The sequence below is a fragment of the Barbus barbus genome (assembly GCF_936440315.1).
Source record: "Barbus barbus genome assembly, chromosome: 2".
NCBI classification, from domain to species: domain Eukaryota; kingdom Metazoa; phylum Chordata; class Actinopteri; order Cypriniformes; family Cyprinidae; genus Barbus; species Barbus barbus.
In genome coordinates this window covers 11,717,036-11,732,648 of record NC_136730.1, presented here as the reverse complement: position 1 = coordinate 11,732,648, position 15,613 = coordinate 11,717,036, and the positions used below count along the sequence as shown (strand labels likewise).

Sequence of the window (15,613 nt, the reverse complement as noted above, 5' to 3'; positions counted from 1 at the left end):
GCAAAGTTTACATTTTAATGTTCAAGAAACTAAAATTGGCTAAAAACAAAACAAGCTAATTAGCATTTCAAGACTAATATTATACCCAGAAAACACATTTTGAAAAAACTCACTCAGATGCTGTTCTAGTTGCCGAGTACAAACAAACTCAATTATTTTTGTTGACTTTACATAGTGCTATTGTTTGTTTACCTTACTGATGTAGGTCTATTAAATCTTACTATTTGTGCTAAAAGACCTAGTTACTCAAATGTTCCTAGTTAAGGTTACATGATTTGTTTGAGTGCTGTGCAAGCCATGTGACCACTGATGTCATCAGGGTTTGGACATCAGCGGCCATCTTGCTTTGTGGAAGACCTCGGCTGATAAACAATAAAACTGGTGAGTGTTTATACATAAGTTTGAGTTTAATGTTAAACAACTTGATTATATTATATTAAAGTCAAAGTTAATGGATTAATGCACGTGTTTTGACCAAAGAGTTTCGATAATTTTCCTATTTAAAGCTTGACTCTTCTGTAGTTACATCGTGTACTAAGACCGACGGAAAATGAAAAGTTGTGATTTTCTAGGCTAATATGGCTAGGAACTATACTCTCATTCCGGCATAATAATCAAGGAACTTTGCTGCCGTACATGGGTGCAGCAGGCGCAATGATATTATGCAGCGCCTGAAAGTAGTCCCCAGCTATATCATTACTAGTATCTTGTTGGGGACTACTTTCAGGCACTGCGTAATATCATTGCACCTGCTGCAATGTCAAGTTTTAAATAGGAAAATTATCGAAACGCTTTGGTCATTTTTGGGCGAGATGCTAATGGTCTAATCCGATTCAATGATCTATGCTAAGCTAAAAGTGCTACCGCCAGACCCGGAGATCGCATTTGAAAAATAAATGTTTTGAAATGTGAATGGAGAGCTGTGTTTTTTTTATTTTTTAGCTATTCTCAGTGTTCCTCAGATCACAAGCCATTTAAGTTTAGTTAACTTAATTGAATCTAAGTAAATCATACCTGTCAAGTATCCCGTTTTGGCCGGGAAATTCACGTAATTTACCCTTCTTTCCCACCGTCCTCCCGTATTAGTATTTTCCCGTAAATCTCCCGTATTTTAACCTGCGTTATTTAAAAAAAAAAAAAAAAACGTCCCCCCCCCAAAAAATCAGAGCTCTGTCACTAGCCTCGCGATAACTGCCACCTGCAGTAGCCTACTACAGGTTAGTGTGTGAGGTCACATGATGAGTTCATGAGTGACGACGCGGGAAAAAAAGAAGAAAAAACAGACAGATGATGGACGCCAGGACAGAGAAGGAAGGCACTCCTGCCAAAAAACCAAAACCCTCGTGTAACGTTAAATACCGCGATCAATGGGACAACGGATTTATTTTTCTGAAGAAGAGCAGGGTGGGGGACAGTCACGCGTTTTGTAAGATTTGTAACTGTGACTTTAGCATCGCCTCCTCCTTTCCCCTCGACCATCCACTCCTGAGGGACCTGAAAGTGCTGGACCCTGCAGCTCGCCTTAACATAACTCCAGTGACAGGTAGATAATAGAAACAGTTTCCAATAGGCTTTATGCCCAGCTCCACTACTTACCCTAGCAACCACCCTAGCAATGGTCAGACACGCCTGGATAAATTAAATATAAGTATGTGTAGTGTATTAGCAGTAACCTTATAAGAGCAGAATAAATATGGCTATGTAATATGAACAATGTATGATCAATATGTACAGATATGTGCAATGTAGTGGCAGTATCATTATAGTAGTAGTAAGAACAATATAGATATATGCAGTGTATTAACAGAATATATTACAGAAAAACTGAATAAATATGGATATTTAGTATGAACCATATAAACCGATATGTACAGCTTTGTGCAGTGTGGTAACAGTACCATTGTAGTGCAGAAATTGACAGGAAATAAAGGAGCTGGCTTAAGTTCAGCAAGTAGTGGAGGTGGGCATAAAGCCTATTGATGTTAAGCAAGGCAAGGCAATTTTATTTGTACAGCCCATTTTTACAAACAATTTGTCTCAAGGGCTTTACATCGCATCATAACAACATCCTCTGGGGACAGTTCCCCATTGATAACCAAAGAAATAATTGGCACAGTATACTTGATACTTGTTTAGATCTGCAATGTTCAGTCAAACACTTGTTTTACTTTACAGTGGAAAGGCTAGGGGCCCTGTTCCCTCAGTTGAGGCTGAAAGAGGATAAGATGAGGGAGGAATTCACAGAGTATCAGGTGACAGATAGCAAGCAACTCTCCCCAAGAAGACAGAATCGACAGATCTTGGGGCCTGGTAGGAAAGGACATGAGGTTCAGTGAGCTGCCAAAACTTATGAAGGCTTTACTATGCATTCCCCATAGCAATGCAAGTTCAGAAAGGGTGTTTAGCATGGTACAAAAGATTGTTACAGAGAATAGGATGTCGTTAGACAACAGAACTGTTTGCGCTGTACTCTCATGTAAAATTAACCATTCTGGCTCAGCCCACAAATACACTCCTTCCAAAAGAGTCTTAAAGAATGCAAAGTCTGCAACAAATGAGTACAATAAGTCACTAAAAGAGTCACTAATTATTGGACAAACTGATCACCTGGATTAATCAGTTTGTCCAATAAAGGCAGACAGGAAACAAAGGAGCTGCCTGAAGTTCAGGAAGTAGTGCAGCTGTGCATAAAGCCAATTGTAGTTTATAAGTGGTTGACAAGTGGTGATTTTAGATTTCTTGTCACCTGTCTTAAAATGTAAGGGATACTGGAGCTTGGTTGGGGTGGTGGGACTGCTCGCGGCGGGCGCCGGAAAATTTCCCTTATTTTCAAATCCAAAACTTCACAGGTATGGTAAATAGGACTTAAAATAAGAAATGCTACTAATATATTAGTAAATGAAACTAATTACACTTGAGTTAAGAACTTAATTGAATTACTTAATTACTTAATTGAATTAAGGCAATGAGTTTGCACAATGCAATTAAGTAAACTTGGCAAATGACTTTTTACAGTGTATTGTTCTGTGTTTAGCACTCTCCAAGTGTTAGCTGCTTTACCGAGCCATTTCGTGTTTGTTTAGTTCCAGTATTGTCTAGCGTTTATCGCTCTCCAAGTGATGGCTACATTACGGAGCCCTTCCGTGTTTTCTATGTTTTGTTTATTTTGTTTATAGCCTTGTTTCCTGATACCTGCCCGTGTATCTTGGATTAACCCTTGTATCGCCGTTCAGAATCCGTTTATCCCTCGTTTGGATTATTGCTCAGGTTATCGGACTACCCCTCTTCTCTAACCCTCTGGATATCGTTCGCCGATCAAAGACCCATGCTTGCCCTAGGATTACTCTGTGTCTTGCTCATGCCATACTTGTTTGCTGTTGTTGGACCCTGCTCGTCTCTGAATAAAAGCCTAGCATATGGATCTCCGTTACAGATTCAATTCTCTTGGCTTCATTTTAATGACAACAACCTCGCTGTAATATATTCTAAATCATGTAAATTATGCACATGCATAATGAATGGCATGTGTACTTACTTTATTATTTGAGCAACAAATTTTTTTTTTCCTTCCCTTTAGAAGGAGAAAGTGAGGCAGAAATGGAAGTGGAATTAGGAGGGAGAAAGACAGACTGTTAAATCCAAAGTGTCTGTCATGTTTTCCATTCTTTCTGGAAATGAAGCACTTCTCTGTGCTCTCTGAGGTCAGCCATAACCACGAGCGGCCTGACATCACAATGACAGATATCTGCTGTTGACGACTGAAATCAACTGTGGCGCTGTCATATAGAGCACAATATGACAAACACCGATATTTGACAGGAGTTTTTTTTTTTTTACTGTGCTCTGGTCTGTGAAGACAGATAACCAATAACTAAGACATCTGTCTCTAAACAGAAAAGTGAATTTAGTTTTCAGAAAAGCATCGTTTGTTTGTGGAAGCCGTTTGTTTTGATATAATGCAATAAAATTCAATGATTTTAAAGTGTGACATTTTTTTATATCATATTTTTGAAGCACCTGCACAATGCAAACAATATCCTGCTAGATCTGATTGCCAGTGATTCATACTAAAAATTAATCGAAATTAATACATTCACTAAATAACATAATATAACAAAACAGTCAACTTAAGTAAACGCATTATAAGTTTGCTTACCTTAAGCATAGAAATTTACAGTAAATTAACAATTTTATGGGTAATAAAGTTTTTGAAGTTGACTGATTTTAAATGTTTTTCATTGCAAGTTATAATGTAACTCAGTTTTTAAAAATTAGCAGTATCTTACAGTAAAAAATCCATATAATGCAATGATCTGCCATTTACTGTTTTTCATAATGGCTAATTTGGAGTTTTTGCTTGCAAAAACCATATATTTGACAGCATTTTACAGAACCGTTTTTATTTTAAAAGTAAATGAGACTTTTTTTTTTTTTTTTACAGTGTAGATTTAATGCAGGTGGTAGTTTTGTGTATTTTTGACTTTGGAGCCCCCTATGGTTAAGTGGTTAAAAATCACAGTCGTAAATATATCACTTAATTACAGTGTAATACTGTACACATGTTGCTGTCAAAAAGCAATCTGCCGTCTTCACAGAATTTCGTACATGCTCCCCAAACTTACATATTCCCTTACATTTGCCCTTCGCCTTATTAGAAATCAGTATGCCATCAAAATGATTTTGAAACGATATGTCAAGATTACATACAGTGGCTTTAAAGGAAGTGTTTGTTTGAGATGTCATTAAAGAAAAATTATGCATGCATGTGCACTCACCCTCCATTGAGACACCTGCGTAGAGAATACGAGGCTCCGCCTCCACAGGTGCGAGAACAGTCACTCCATGCGCCCCAGGCGTCCCAACCGGTGTCCCTCTCCTCATCTGAGCGGGTCGTTCTTGAGGACTGCAAGACACAAACACGTTTACTAAAGTGTAATACTTTGTTAAACATGTTCTCAAATCCCAGTTTAAAATGCAGAATCCATTCTTCATTGCAGTCGATTTCTGAGGTTAGATTTATGAATCTGAATGACCAGGCATTTGCTGATCCGTTGACAAGAAAAAAACATTTTCAATGGCTATTGTCAACTGATTAGTTACCAGCATTCTTAAATATCTTTTGTGTTCAAAGAAAGAAACTCATACAAGTTTGGAAGAGCTTAGAGGGTGAGTAAATGATGACAGAATTTTCATTTTTGGGTGAACTATTCTGTTCACACACCAAGTGAGTGGATCCTGATTGGCTGTCAATGTTTTTATCGCTCATTAAAAAAAAATCTTCTGTGCTGTCATCATTATAGTTTTGACTTATTTTAAATTTTGAACTTTTAAATCTAAAAATCTTTATTTTTTCTTTATTTTATATATATATATATATATTTTTTTTTTCCATTATTAAAAATATATCTTCTTCATTATAAGGTATCGTCCTTGGTGTGAACGGGTCTTAGGCAGTTCAACGATGCCCTCTACTTTTAGAGCTCAAATTTCTCATTTTGCCCTGAAAAATCATATCGCTCTCAGTTGTGAATGTTATTGCTGGATGAACTTTTTTTAGAAGAAGAAAAACACTAATTCATTCTCCAGTATTATTTATGTTTGGTCGTCCACCTATCCATTGAGCTGCTTCACTCTTCCCACCAGTAAATCCCTCTTGGACACCGACTACACACTGACCTTGAACATTAGCCGGGCTCCCAGCGCTCCGGAATACTACTGCTTGATTTCTTTACCCACTCAAACTCTCCTGTGTGTTGATACAATTTATAGAGCAAAATATACTCACGTCTAACTTTTTATTTGGTGTCAAATCAATTGAAGCTCACATTTACTGAACACAACCTCCCATGTGTGGCGAAAGCAACCAAGACTGTAATTAAGCAATAAGACACGAGAGACTAGTGTTGCATCCAAGAACAATACTGTTCAGAAATCTCATTGCACATAAGATTTAAAAATGACATGTCAAGATTGACATCAATGATTTCATTGTTTCATAAGCATGGTGGCATTTAATTTATACATAATGGAAGAGACTCAAGTGCTGAAGTGGAGGGCAAAATTTACAGGGAATAACTAAATTGTCTCTCTGTCTGTCTGTCTGTCTGTCTGTCTGTCTTTGTCTGTCTGGTCTGTCTGTCTGTCTGTCTGTCGAATTTTCATGATCCTTCAGAAATCATTCTAAAATGCTGATTTAGCACACAAGAAATTTTCATCATTGTTATCAATGTTGAAAACAGTTGTGCTGCTTAATATTTTTGTGTTAACCATGAGTTTATTTTTTCATTGATGAATAGAAAGTTAAAAAAGAATAGCATTTATTTGAAATAGAAATCTTTTGTAACATTATAAAATTACTTTACTGTCACTATTGATCATTTAATGCATTCTTGTGGCATAATAGTATGAATTTCTTTCAAATAAATAAATATATATATCTGTATCTTAGTGCCCCCAAACTTGTGAATAGCAGTGTAGCTCTATTTTAACCATGCTGCTCTGATGGATAATGTGCAGTTGTTCTGTGGGAAAGGCCAGTTTCTTTCAGCATTCTACAAATTCTTGCTCATTTTCGTTTGGAAAATGTAACATCTCTGCTTGTACAGTTCTATTACATGAATGTGTGTGTAGAGGCTTTCCTAATTTCACATGTTGGACCGCAGTCCTAGTTAAACAGCCCATCAGTAGTTGCCAATGAAAACAGACTAGCAGCGGTGGGCTTTGACTAGCTAGCCTCGCTGATGGGATGTCAGCGTTTACAATGATCTAACAGCGATCCATTTCCCTGAGGACTAAACTTTCCAGTCAACAGAGATGTTGTAAATTGCCCTCAGATTAGATTTCAAATCCCTATTGTTTTAAAAGTTACTAGCGCAGGTTCTTCCTCTGTAAGACTTCCTGAATTCTTTATGGTTTCTCGCCAGGCTCACCAGGTACAAAAGCAGCCGGTTTACTCCTGTCTCCTCTTATTACAAATCCCTGACCTGAAAATGGGACCTGAAGAGCTCACTTCAATGCTTTGGAGGAGAAATCCACACTCATTTGGTGTCTATGCTGAAGCTGAGGACTTTATTGGCTAATGCTAGCTTGAGGTTAGCTTAGTTCAGGTTTCATTAGCCATGGTTGTCAAGCCCTGTGTATAAACAATGGTACTCAACAGACATTACATAACGATAGAAATATTTCATTTTGTGCTACAGTTCAGTGAGTAACAACTTTAAATGTACTTTCATTTAATTCAATTACATTTGATTTAACAGAGCAACATAATAGATAAGCGACAAACTTAAAATAAGTTAATGGAATAAAATAACAAAGTAAAACTGAAATAAAAATAAAGTCAAGGTATGTAGAAATTAATCAAATTGAAAAGTAAAAACAAAAAGTACACAAGCATGCACACATATAAATTAATAAAAAAATACCTATAAATATTAGTGATGTCAAACAATTAATCACGATTAATCACATCCAAAATAAAAGTTTTTACATAATATGTGTGTGTGTGTGCTGTGTATATTTATTATGTGTATATATAAATATATTTAATATATAAACATGTATTTTTTTCTTAAATATATACATGCATGTGTTTGTATTTATATACATAAATATTCACCGCACACACACATATATATATTAAAAACTTTTATTTTGAATGCGATTAATCGTGATTAATTGTTTGACAGCACTAATAAATACATGTATTAAAATGTTTAATTTAAACATAAATAATATAATATAATAAGTTATTTTAAGCTGTATTTTTTTAATTGTTTATTTTCTTTCATTATTATTATTATCTTTAGTTTATTTTGTTACACACACACACACACACATATATATATATATGCATACACACACTCACACGTATATATATATATATATATATATATATATATATATATATATACATACATACACACATATATATGTATACACACACGTGTGTGTGTATATATATATATATATATATATATATATATATATATATATATATATATATATATATATATATAAAGTTATTTAAGTTATTTTACCTTTATTTTCAATTTCACTTCTCAGATTAAGTTATATGTTGCACTATTTTTTTATTTATTTAATTTTAGTTATTTTTGCAGCATGAAGGCCAGTCATGTGGTGGGATCAAATGCTTGAGCCCAGAATGAATGAGAGAAAGTAAATGACAAAGAGAAAAAAATGAGTAAATGACTCAGAAAACCCACAATATTCAGTGGGTTCTCTGGTGTGTCGTTTAATAGGCTCAGGAGCGCCCAATAAATGACACACCAGAGATTCCAGCGAAAATCTGAGAACATAAGAGCAGAAGATGGCAGACTGCGCTGGCAGCCGCACACAGACGTGCTGCTCAGCGTCTCCACGGCATCTCAAGACTGAGCTCTCTGACGCCTACAGAGAGACGGACAGAGGTGTCATTTCACAACACTGGCTAATGCAGCGCAGCAGAGGAAAACCAAACACTTCTCTCAGGTTACACACAGATTTCTGATCTAGAACACAGTCACATCGACTTTGTTTACATTATGATTTCATATTGACTTAATATTCACTCTTTGAATTCGAATGCACTACACATCCTCAATGTAGCCTGTCATTAGTTAATTCATCTAGATACTGTACATTCAACAGACTTAAATGAACCTCATTTATGCTTCTAGTGTTTGTGTTAATGAAGTGAAAGAAATTTGTGTAAGGAAGGTTGCGAGGCCAAAACATTTCAGTAAATGCTGGATTTACTGAAAGCTATGGCAGCGTGTGGGAATTTGTGTCCAACACTTGCCTGCAATCATTCAGTTGTGTGAGAGTTGTTTATGTACTGTTCTGTATTGTTTTAATGAAGTGAAAATTGCTAAATAAACAGAATCTGAATGTTTAGTTTGTGTTTCCTCATCATGACAATTTAGCATTTTGAGCGCAAGTACATAGAGCCTGACTGGGCCTCAACATACACTAAATCACTCCTTAAAAAATAATAATGGTGATTGATAAGGCATCTATTTCTCATGCTATGTTATACATCAAGTTTAAAATTTAGAGTAGAGAGGAATTTTGTTAAATTCCTTAACCTGAAATGGTAAACTTTGCTGCATAACTTGTTCAGCACTGTTTTTGCTACAGACATGAATGATGACAAACTTACAATGAAGGAGGGATCTGAGAGATATCTAGAAACCAGGATATCAAGGGGTGGGACTTGGAAACCATCCAGAACAACCCTAGCAACACTAATAAAAGTCCTTCCGAACAGCTTAGCAGCCACATAGCAACACCCTGGTAACAACTCATAACATCCCAGGATCATGGGGGTTTTAGTCGGTCAGGCTCAACTCACATTTACATTAGAAAATTGAGTATTTTGATATTTTCAAATACAGGAATCTTAACAATGACTCTGAAATGGAGAAAGACAGAAAACATAACCAAATTAATACATTTTTAAACCAGTGCATTTCACCATTTTTTAAGTAATTAAAAATGTTTTCTGCTTTATATAAATACACATATTAGACAAACTAAAATGAATTAAATTTTTTTTTTTTTTTTTAAATCAAGTTCATTTTCATATTTTCACATATGGCATATCCCAACAATGGCCTAAATATAAAAGGAAGAGGGCAAGACAAAAAAAAAAAAATCCAATTAAAACTGAAAAATAAATTTAAATCAACCTAAATTTATCATTTTGTTTTCTTTAATTTTACTTTTTTATTATTATTTTTTAAAGCTGAAATTAAATAAACTATACATTTTAGACGTAAAATTTAAATTTAAAAAGCTTACAATTAGAATTTACAAGAAGTTGTTGTCTTGGCAAATAACTGCAATAACTTGCGGTACTAAAATGATTCAAACTAAAACTGAAATAATAAATATATAAATTTACATACATCATTATTTTTTTTAGAAAATCAAGTTAATTTTAAAATTTGCAAATACAGGTATCTCAACAATGACGTAGAAATGGTACTAAAGGAAAAAGCAAGAAATCAATCAAATAATTACAAAAAAAAAGTTTCAAATTATTCTAAGTTCATCATTCTGTTTACTTAACCCAATGCATTTCACTTTTTTTAAATAATCAAAGAAAGAAAGAAAGCTTTTTGGTAACTGTATTAAAACAAACGGTAACACTTTATTTTACTTAACTAGTTGCTGATTAGAATGCATATTACTAAAATATTAGCCATTTATTAGTAGTAATTAAGCACATATTAATGCCTTATTCTACATGACCTTATTCTACATCCCTAATCCTACCCAATACCTAAATTTAACAACTACCTTACTAACTATTAATAAGCAGCAAATTAGGAATTTATTGAGGGAAAAGTCGTAGTTAATGGTGAATAAGTGTTCTCTATTCTAAAGTGTTACCAAACAAACTATACTAAAGGAAAATGCAATAAAAAATCTATTAAGATTCAAAATTCTATTAAAATCATCCTAAATTCATCATTCTGTTTTCTTAACCCAGTGTATTTTTGCAGAGGGATGCAGTTTGTGATCGAGTAGGGAATTCAACTTCCAGGTCAGTGCAATGCACTTCGTAGCAACAGTGAAAACAATGTTTGTATATTTTATTTTGTGGTTGTGTCTGAGATTAAAATCAGTGCAATTTCCTAAGAGACAACGCTCTGAGTCCACTGGAAATGGAGGGTCCAATATTTTGGCCACTGTGCTTGTAAGCTCTTGCCAACATTTTTAGCTTTACTGCACCCAACTGTAGAACTTGATGTACTTTCTTCCAAGCCAATATTTCTCTAGTACTTCTGGATTATAACTATACAGCTTTAATGTTGTGTAATACAGATAGTATATAATCCAGTTGAGTCTAAAGCTAAACTTGATTCAAATAATTGCTTTGATCCAAGTTCTAGTGAGAGCACAGTAGCCAAACAGCAAGGTAACTCAAAAAGCCAGTGACTGTATTGTTCAGAAAAAAAGCATTTAGTCTACAGAGACATACATTTCATATTCCCATGTCTCTCTTGATTTGTCAATACTAGGAACTGAGTGAGCTGAAAGTATATTTTGGACAAGAGCGCTCCAGAATATTGTGCGACCTCAAATAACTCCTCTATACTTGTCAGTTTAGGTAAAGCCTGTGATTGCCAGGACTGCTCCTTGGGAAAAATCTTGGCTGTAACAAATAACGTGCTTGTTAGATAGATCATGTTTGTTTGTCACGTACGTTCTTTCCTCCAGGAGTACTTTCAAACAAAGATGCAACAAATCACAGTTTGTGTAGCCAAATAGTCACTAGATGAATTACTATAATCAGTTTAATGGATAAGTTTATGGCAAGAACAAAAATACTCTATACAGTGGATACTTTTCAGCCAATATTGCAACATTAGTTTAAATGTCAGCATGAGGATTATGATAAAGAGCTTTCACCCAGTTTAAAAGACACATAAATGTTAAAATGTTAAAAAAAAAAATAACATACTTGCAAACTCATGAAAAGTGAAAAAGATGGGATGGCCTAAATAGTCAAATCTTACAATAGATCATATTTTAATTAATGTAAATGCAATAAAATGTTAATTAAATGAATGAATCTCTCAAAATGACCACAAAAATTGGCAGTAAGTGGAACATTAGAAAAATACAAGTCTTACATGCTCAATGTGTACTTTTGAATTTCGAATTAAAGGAAGATTATAGAGTATTAATGAATCAGAGCCTGTTTTCTGCAAGACAGAGTTCCTGAACGCCTCTGCTAGTGCTGCTGTACTCAAGAATACCAAAACAATAAATCATCATGACTGACATTTGCATGCAATTGTTGTAAATATACCATTACATAGCATTAAATCAAATTCTAAATCATTAATCAAATTTAAATCAAATCAAAAGCTCCCTCCACCCAAATATTTTGGATTCAAAATGGTAATTTTTTGCTGAAAGGCAACAAGTGTGCAGCACAGACAATAAGGTGTGCAATAAATGTGCCTAAAAACTATTTTAAATACTACCTGTAGCACTAGACTGTCCCTGAATGAGCAGTTTAGACTGTTATAATAAGTTTTGGGTGATCACTCAGTTAACAATGGCATGATAACAGGAAAAATATATTTTGTTTTTATAAAGAACTCTCATTATGGTAATGAACTTGCCCTGGTCTTCTTGTTTATAAAATCCCAGTGTAAAAACATCAATCTTATTTTTAACTCTAGCTACCATAAAAATTAAAATTAAAAAAGTTATTACATATTTTATGATGAGCTTTCATTTGAATGAATAGCTATTTGAAAACTAAGAATACAAACTAAACTAAAAAAATTGTAGTCAGCACTTTACATAGTTAGTGAACTGAACTGAACCGACACTGGCTTTGTTTCCATCAAAATTTTAACTTGTGTGCATAATTAGAATAATCGCACAAACATCTGTGAACAAACCACTGTTTTTATCAAGAGAATAAAATCATCACTTCCTGGTGCAAAATATCAATAATAAAAATGAACGTTTATGCAACTGGGGAAGACTGTGACTCTTTTTTTATATAATAAATTGCAGACAAAATGCAATAACAAACACTGCCATGTCATCTTGCATTCAGTGATGTGTGGGAACGCAATCTTGTGAGACAATTATGGGAGGTGATTATACCATAGACTGTAAAAAAACAGTAATGATTCATTTGGAGCCTGAGTCTGAATAGTGATTCATTTGGAGCCCGAGTCTGCACAGAAGGGATTCATTTGGAGCCCGAGTCTGCACAGAAGTGATTAATTTGGAGCCAGAGTCTGAGCAGAAGTGATTCATTTGGAGCCCGAGTCTGAGCAGAAGTGATTCATTTGGAGCCTGAGTCTGAGCAGAAGTGATTCATTTGGAGCCAGAGTCTGAGCAGAAGTGATTCATTTGGAGCCCGAGTCTGAGCAGAAGTGATTCATTTGGAGCCTGAGTCTGAGCAGAAGTGATTCATTTGGAGCCAGAGTCTGAGCAGAAGTGATTCATTTGGAGCCCGAGTCTGAGCAGAAGTGATTCATTTGGAGCCAGAGTCTGAGCAGAAGTGATTCATTTGGAGCCCGAGTCTGAGCAGTAGTGTTTCATTTGGAGCCCGAGTCTATGCAGAAGTGATTCATTTGGAGCCCGAGTTTGAGCAGAAGTGATTCATTTGGAGCCCGAGTCTGAGCAGAAGTGATTCATTTGGAGCCCGAGTCTATGCAGAAGTGATTCATTTGGAGCCCGAGTTTGAGCAGAAGTGATTCATTTGGAGCCTGAGTCTGAGCAGAAGTGATTCATTTGGAGCCCGAGTCTGAGCAGAAGTGATTCATTTGGAGCCCGAGTCTGAGCAGAAGTGATTCATTTGGAGCCCGAGTCTGAGCAGAAGTGATTCATTTGGAGCCCGAGTCTGAGCAGTAGTAATTCATCTGGAGCCAGAGTATGTGCAGCAGTGATCGTAAGGTGGTGCCACTGTATCAAAGACCGGCAGGCAGGGCAAGCGATTTCTGGAAGCCAATGTTGATATTTGAAATTACAAAAAAAAAACACGCCCCTATACCCCAAAAAATGTTGATAAATCCGCCCCACATATACGTAGCCTACGCAACCCAGGCAACGATTAGTTCTGTGAAACATAAGACGCTTTTCCACCGAAATTACCTGGAACAATATGTCACAGGAACTTTTTTTCCCCCAGACCTGTTGCTGTCTGCGTTTCCATCGTGGTCTAAAGTACAGAGAAGATTAAGCAAATAGGCATAACGTTAGATCTGCGCACGTTTCTCAATACCAAGTACGCAAATTTCGGACATGCATCCTCGGTAGTTCGGACTTCACGAGTTAGACTCAGGAGTGTGAACTCTTGCGGATGGAACCACGCAAGTCCGGTAATTCTGCAAAGAGCAGCGTACTTGAAAACATCAGTCAGCTCGCCTTGGCTGCTGTAATCTTCCTCACTGTATTTACAGATGAAATATATGCTATCAAACACCACTGCCTCTTTTCATTTTTAATTAAACATACTAATAGCCGCAGAAATGTAGTTCAGGGAACGTACATAGCCTACATTACAATGAAACAAAATATTATATTAAACATTGCCTGTTTTCATTTTCATTTTAACATATTAATAGAACAACAGAATAAAGACCAAAGATTACCTGTTAGATTTACCCAAAACAAATGATATCTTATGTTTAACCACTACAGAGACATTAGAGCCAGAGGCAAATGTCAGAAGGACTAGTCGAGGTCATGCTCCTCCCTTTGTGATACATACTGAGCGCCCGGTTATCGCGTGGAGCTCACGTCTCTGAAATCGGCAAATCACATTTTCAAATAGGCGCTGTTTTTATAAATAAACCGCAGATTTCAGTTTAAAACAACTACATTCTCGCTTGAAATACACGCGTCCAGTGTAGGCAGACTTTAGCTGTTGCGGCGCGTCTGGTGTAGACACGGTGTTACTCTCCTACTGGGAAGAAACAAAGCAACCTCGGCGTCCGATCGCAGGCCTTCTGCTCCTTGAGTTCTCTCCAGCGCTGGACAGCTGATCCGATATTTACACGGGTCCTACTTCTTGCCTTATCGTTCCGCAGACATTTTCCACTTTTGCTTTTTATCCGCCATCTCTATCTTTCTGTCACTCTGCTGTTCACTGGACGCTCTCTCCTCCATATTTCAGTGCTCCAAAGTGCTATACAAAATAATGGTGACTTGACAATTACAACTTATCAATAACTATTACTGCTTCCGTTATTCTTAAATTCACAAGCCCCCACTTGGAAAAGGGCTCAAAGAGTTTCACAATGTGTGCTCATCTTGTAAATAAAATAATTTCAACATGACTTGATGGAGAGCAGTATAACTTGTCTATCTTTATCAGTTGCCTTCCCACAATAAACATCTTTAACGCAAACATAACAAATCTGATTTGAAAAATGGAGTCGTGTTTTTGCCTAAAGCATATTGTTGTCTCAGAGAAAAAAAATCAAATTTTCAGTTTACCGCAATTTGCTCAGCCAAAATAAATTACACAAATATACGGGAAAAATACAGCTAAATGTAAACACTTGCTAACAGTAGCTTATCCTGATTGTCTATCATGACCAAACATTCACCCAAAATATACAAGCATATTACTCAAAATGGGGAGGTGGTTTACGGTAAGTTGCTGATTAACACGGGTAAGCTGTTTCCTGTAGCACAACTGGTAGAATAGCATTGACATGGTTTTGCACAAGTTTATAAATGCTTCTGGCTCTGCAATCTCAATTTTTGTGAGTTGCTGCATTACGAAATGATCACAATTCATAGTGCAATGCAGTATTGTAAAAAGTTGTGTTCCTCTAACATCAAAATCCACAGACATATTTGTTTAGAACTGTTTTGGACTATTTTCATTTGTAAGCTGTGCTTGATCGTTGCATATGTCTCTCCTTGTTCAGACAACTTTTTCACTGGAGAAAGCTGTATTAAGGGGACTCAAATTTTAGCCGGAAGCAATGGTTTTAAGTTAAAAACGTCTTAATGATGGATTTGTGGGTAAGATGTTAATTGATGGACTGGAGTGGTGTGGATTACTTGGGGATTATTGTGATGTTTTTATCAGCTGTTTGGACTCTCATTCTGACGGCACCCA

General features: G+C 35.8%; 1 protein-coding gene across 1 annotated transcript in view; it reads right to left on the bottom strand.

Annotated features, from left to right (window-relative positions):
* LOC306884301 (ADAMTS-like protein 3) overlaps positions 1 to 15,613 on the bottom strand; it is a 193,257-nt gene that overhangs the window by 89,094 nt on the left and 88,550 nt on the right. The window contains exon 4 of the mRNA XM_079440043.1: positions 4,776 to 4,903. Within this exon, the coding sequence (XP_079296169.1) occupies positions 4,776 to 4,903 (128 nt within the window). The remainder of the gene's footprint in view (positions 1 to 4,775; positions 4,904 to 15,613) is intronic.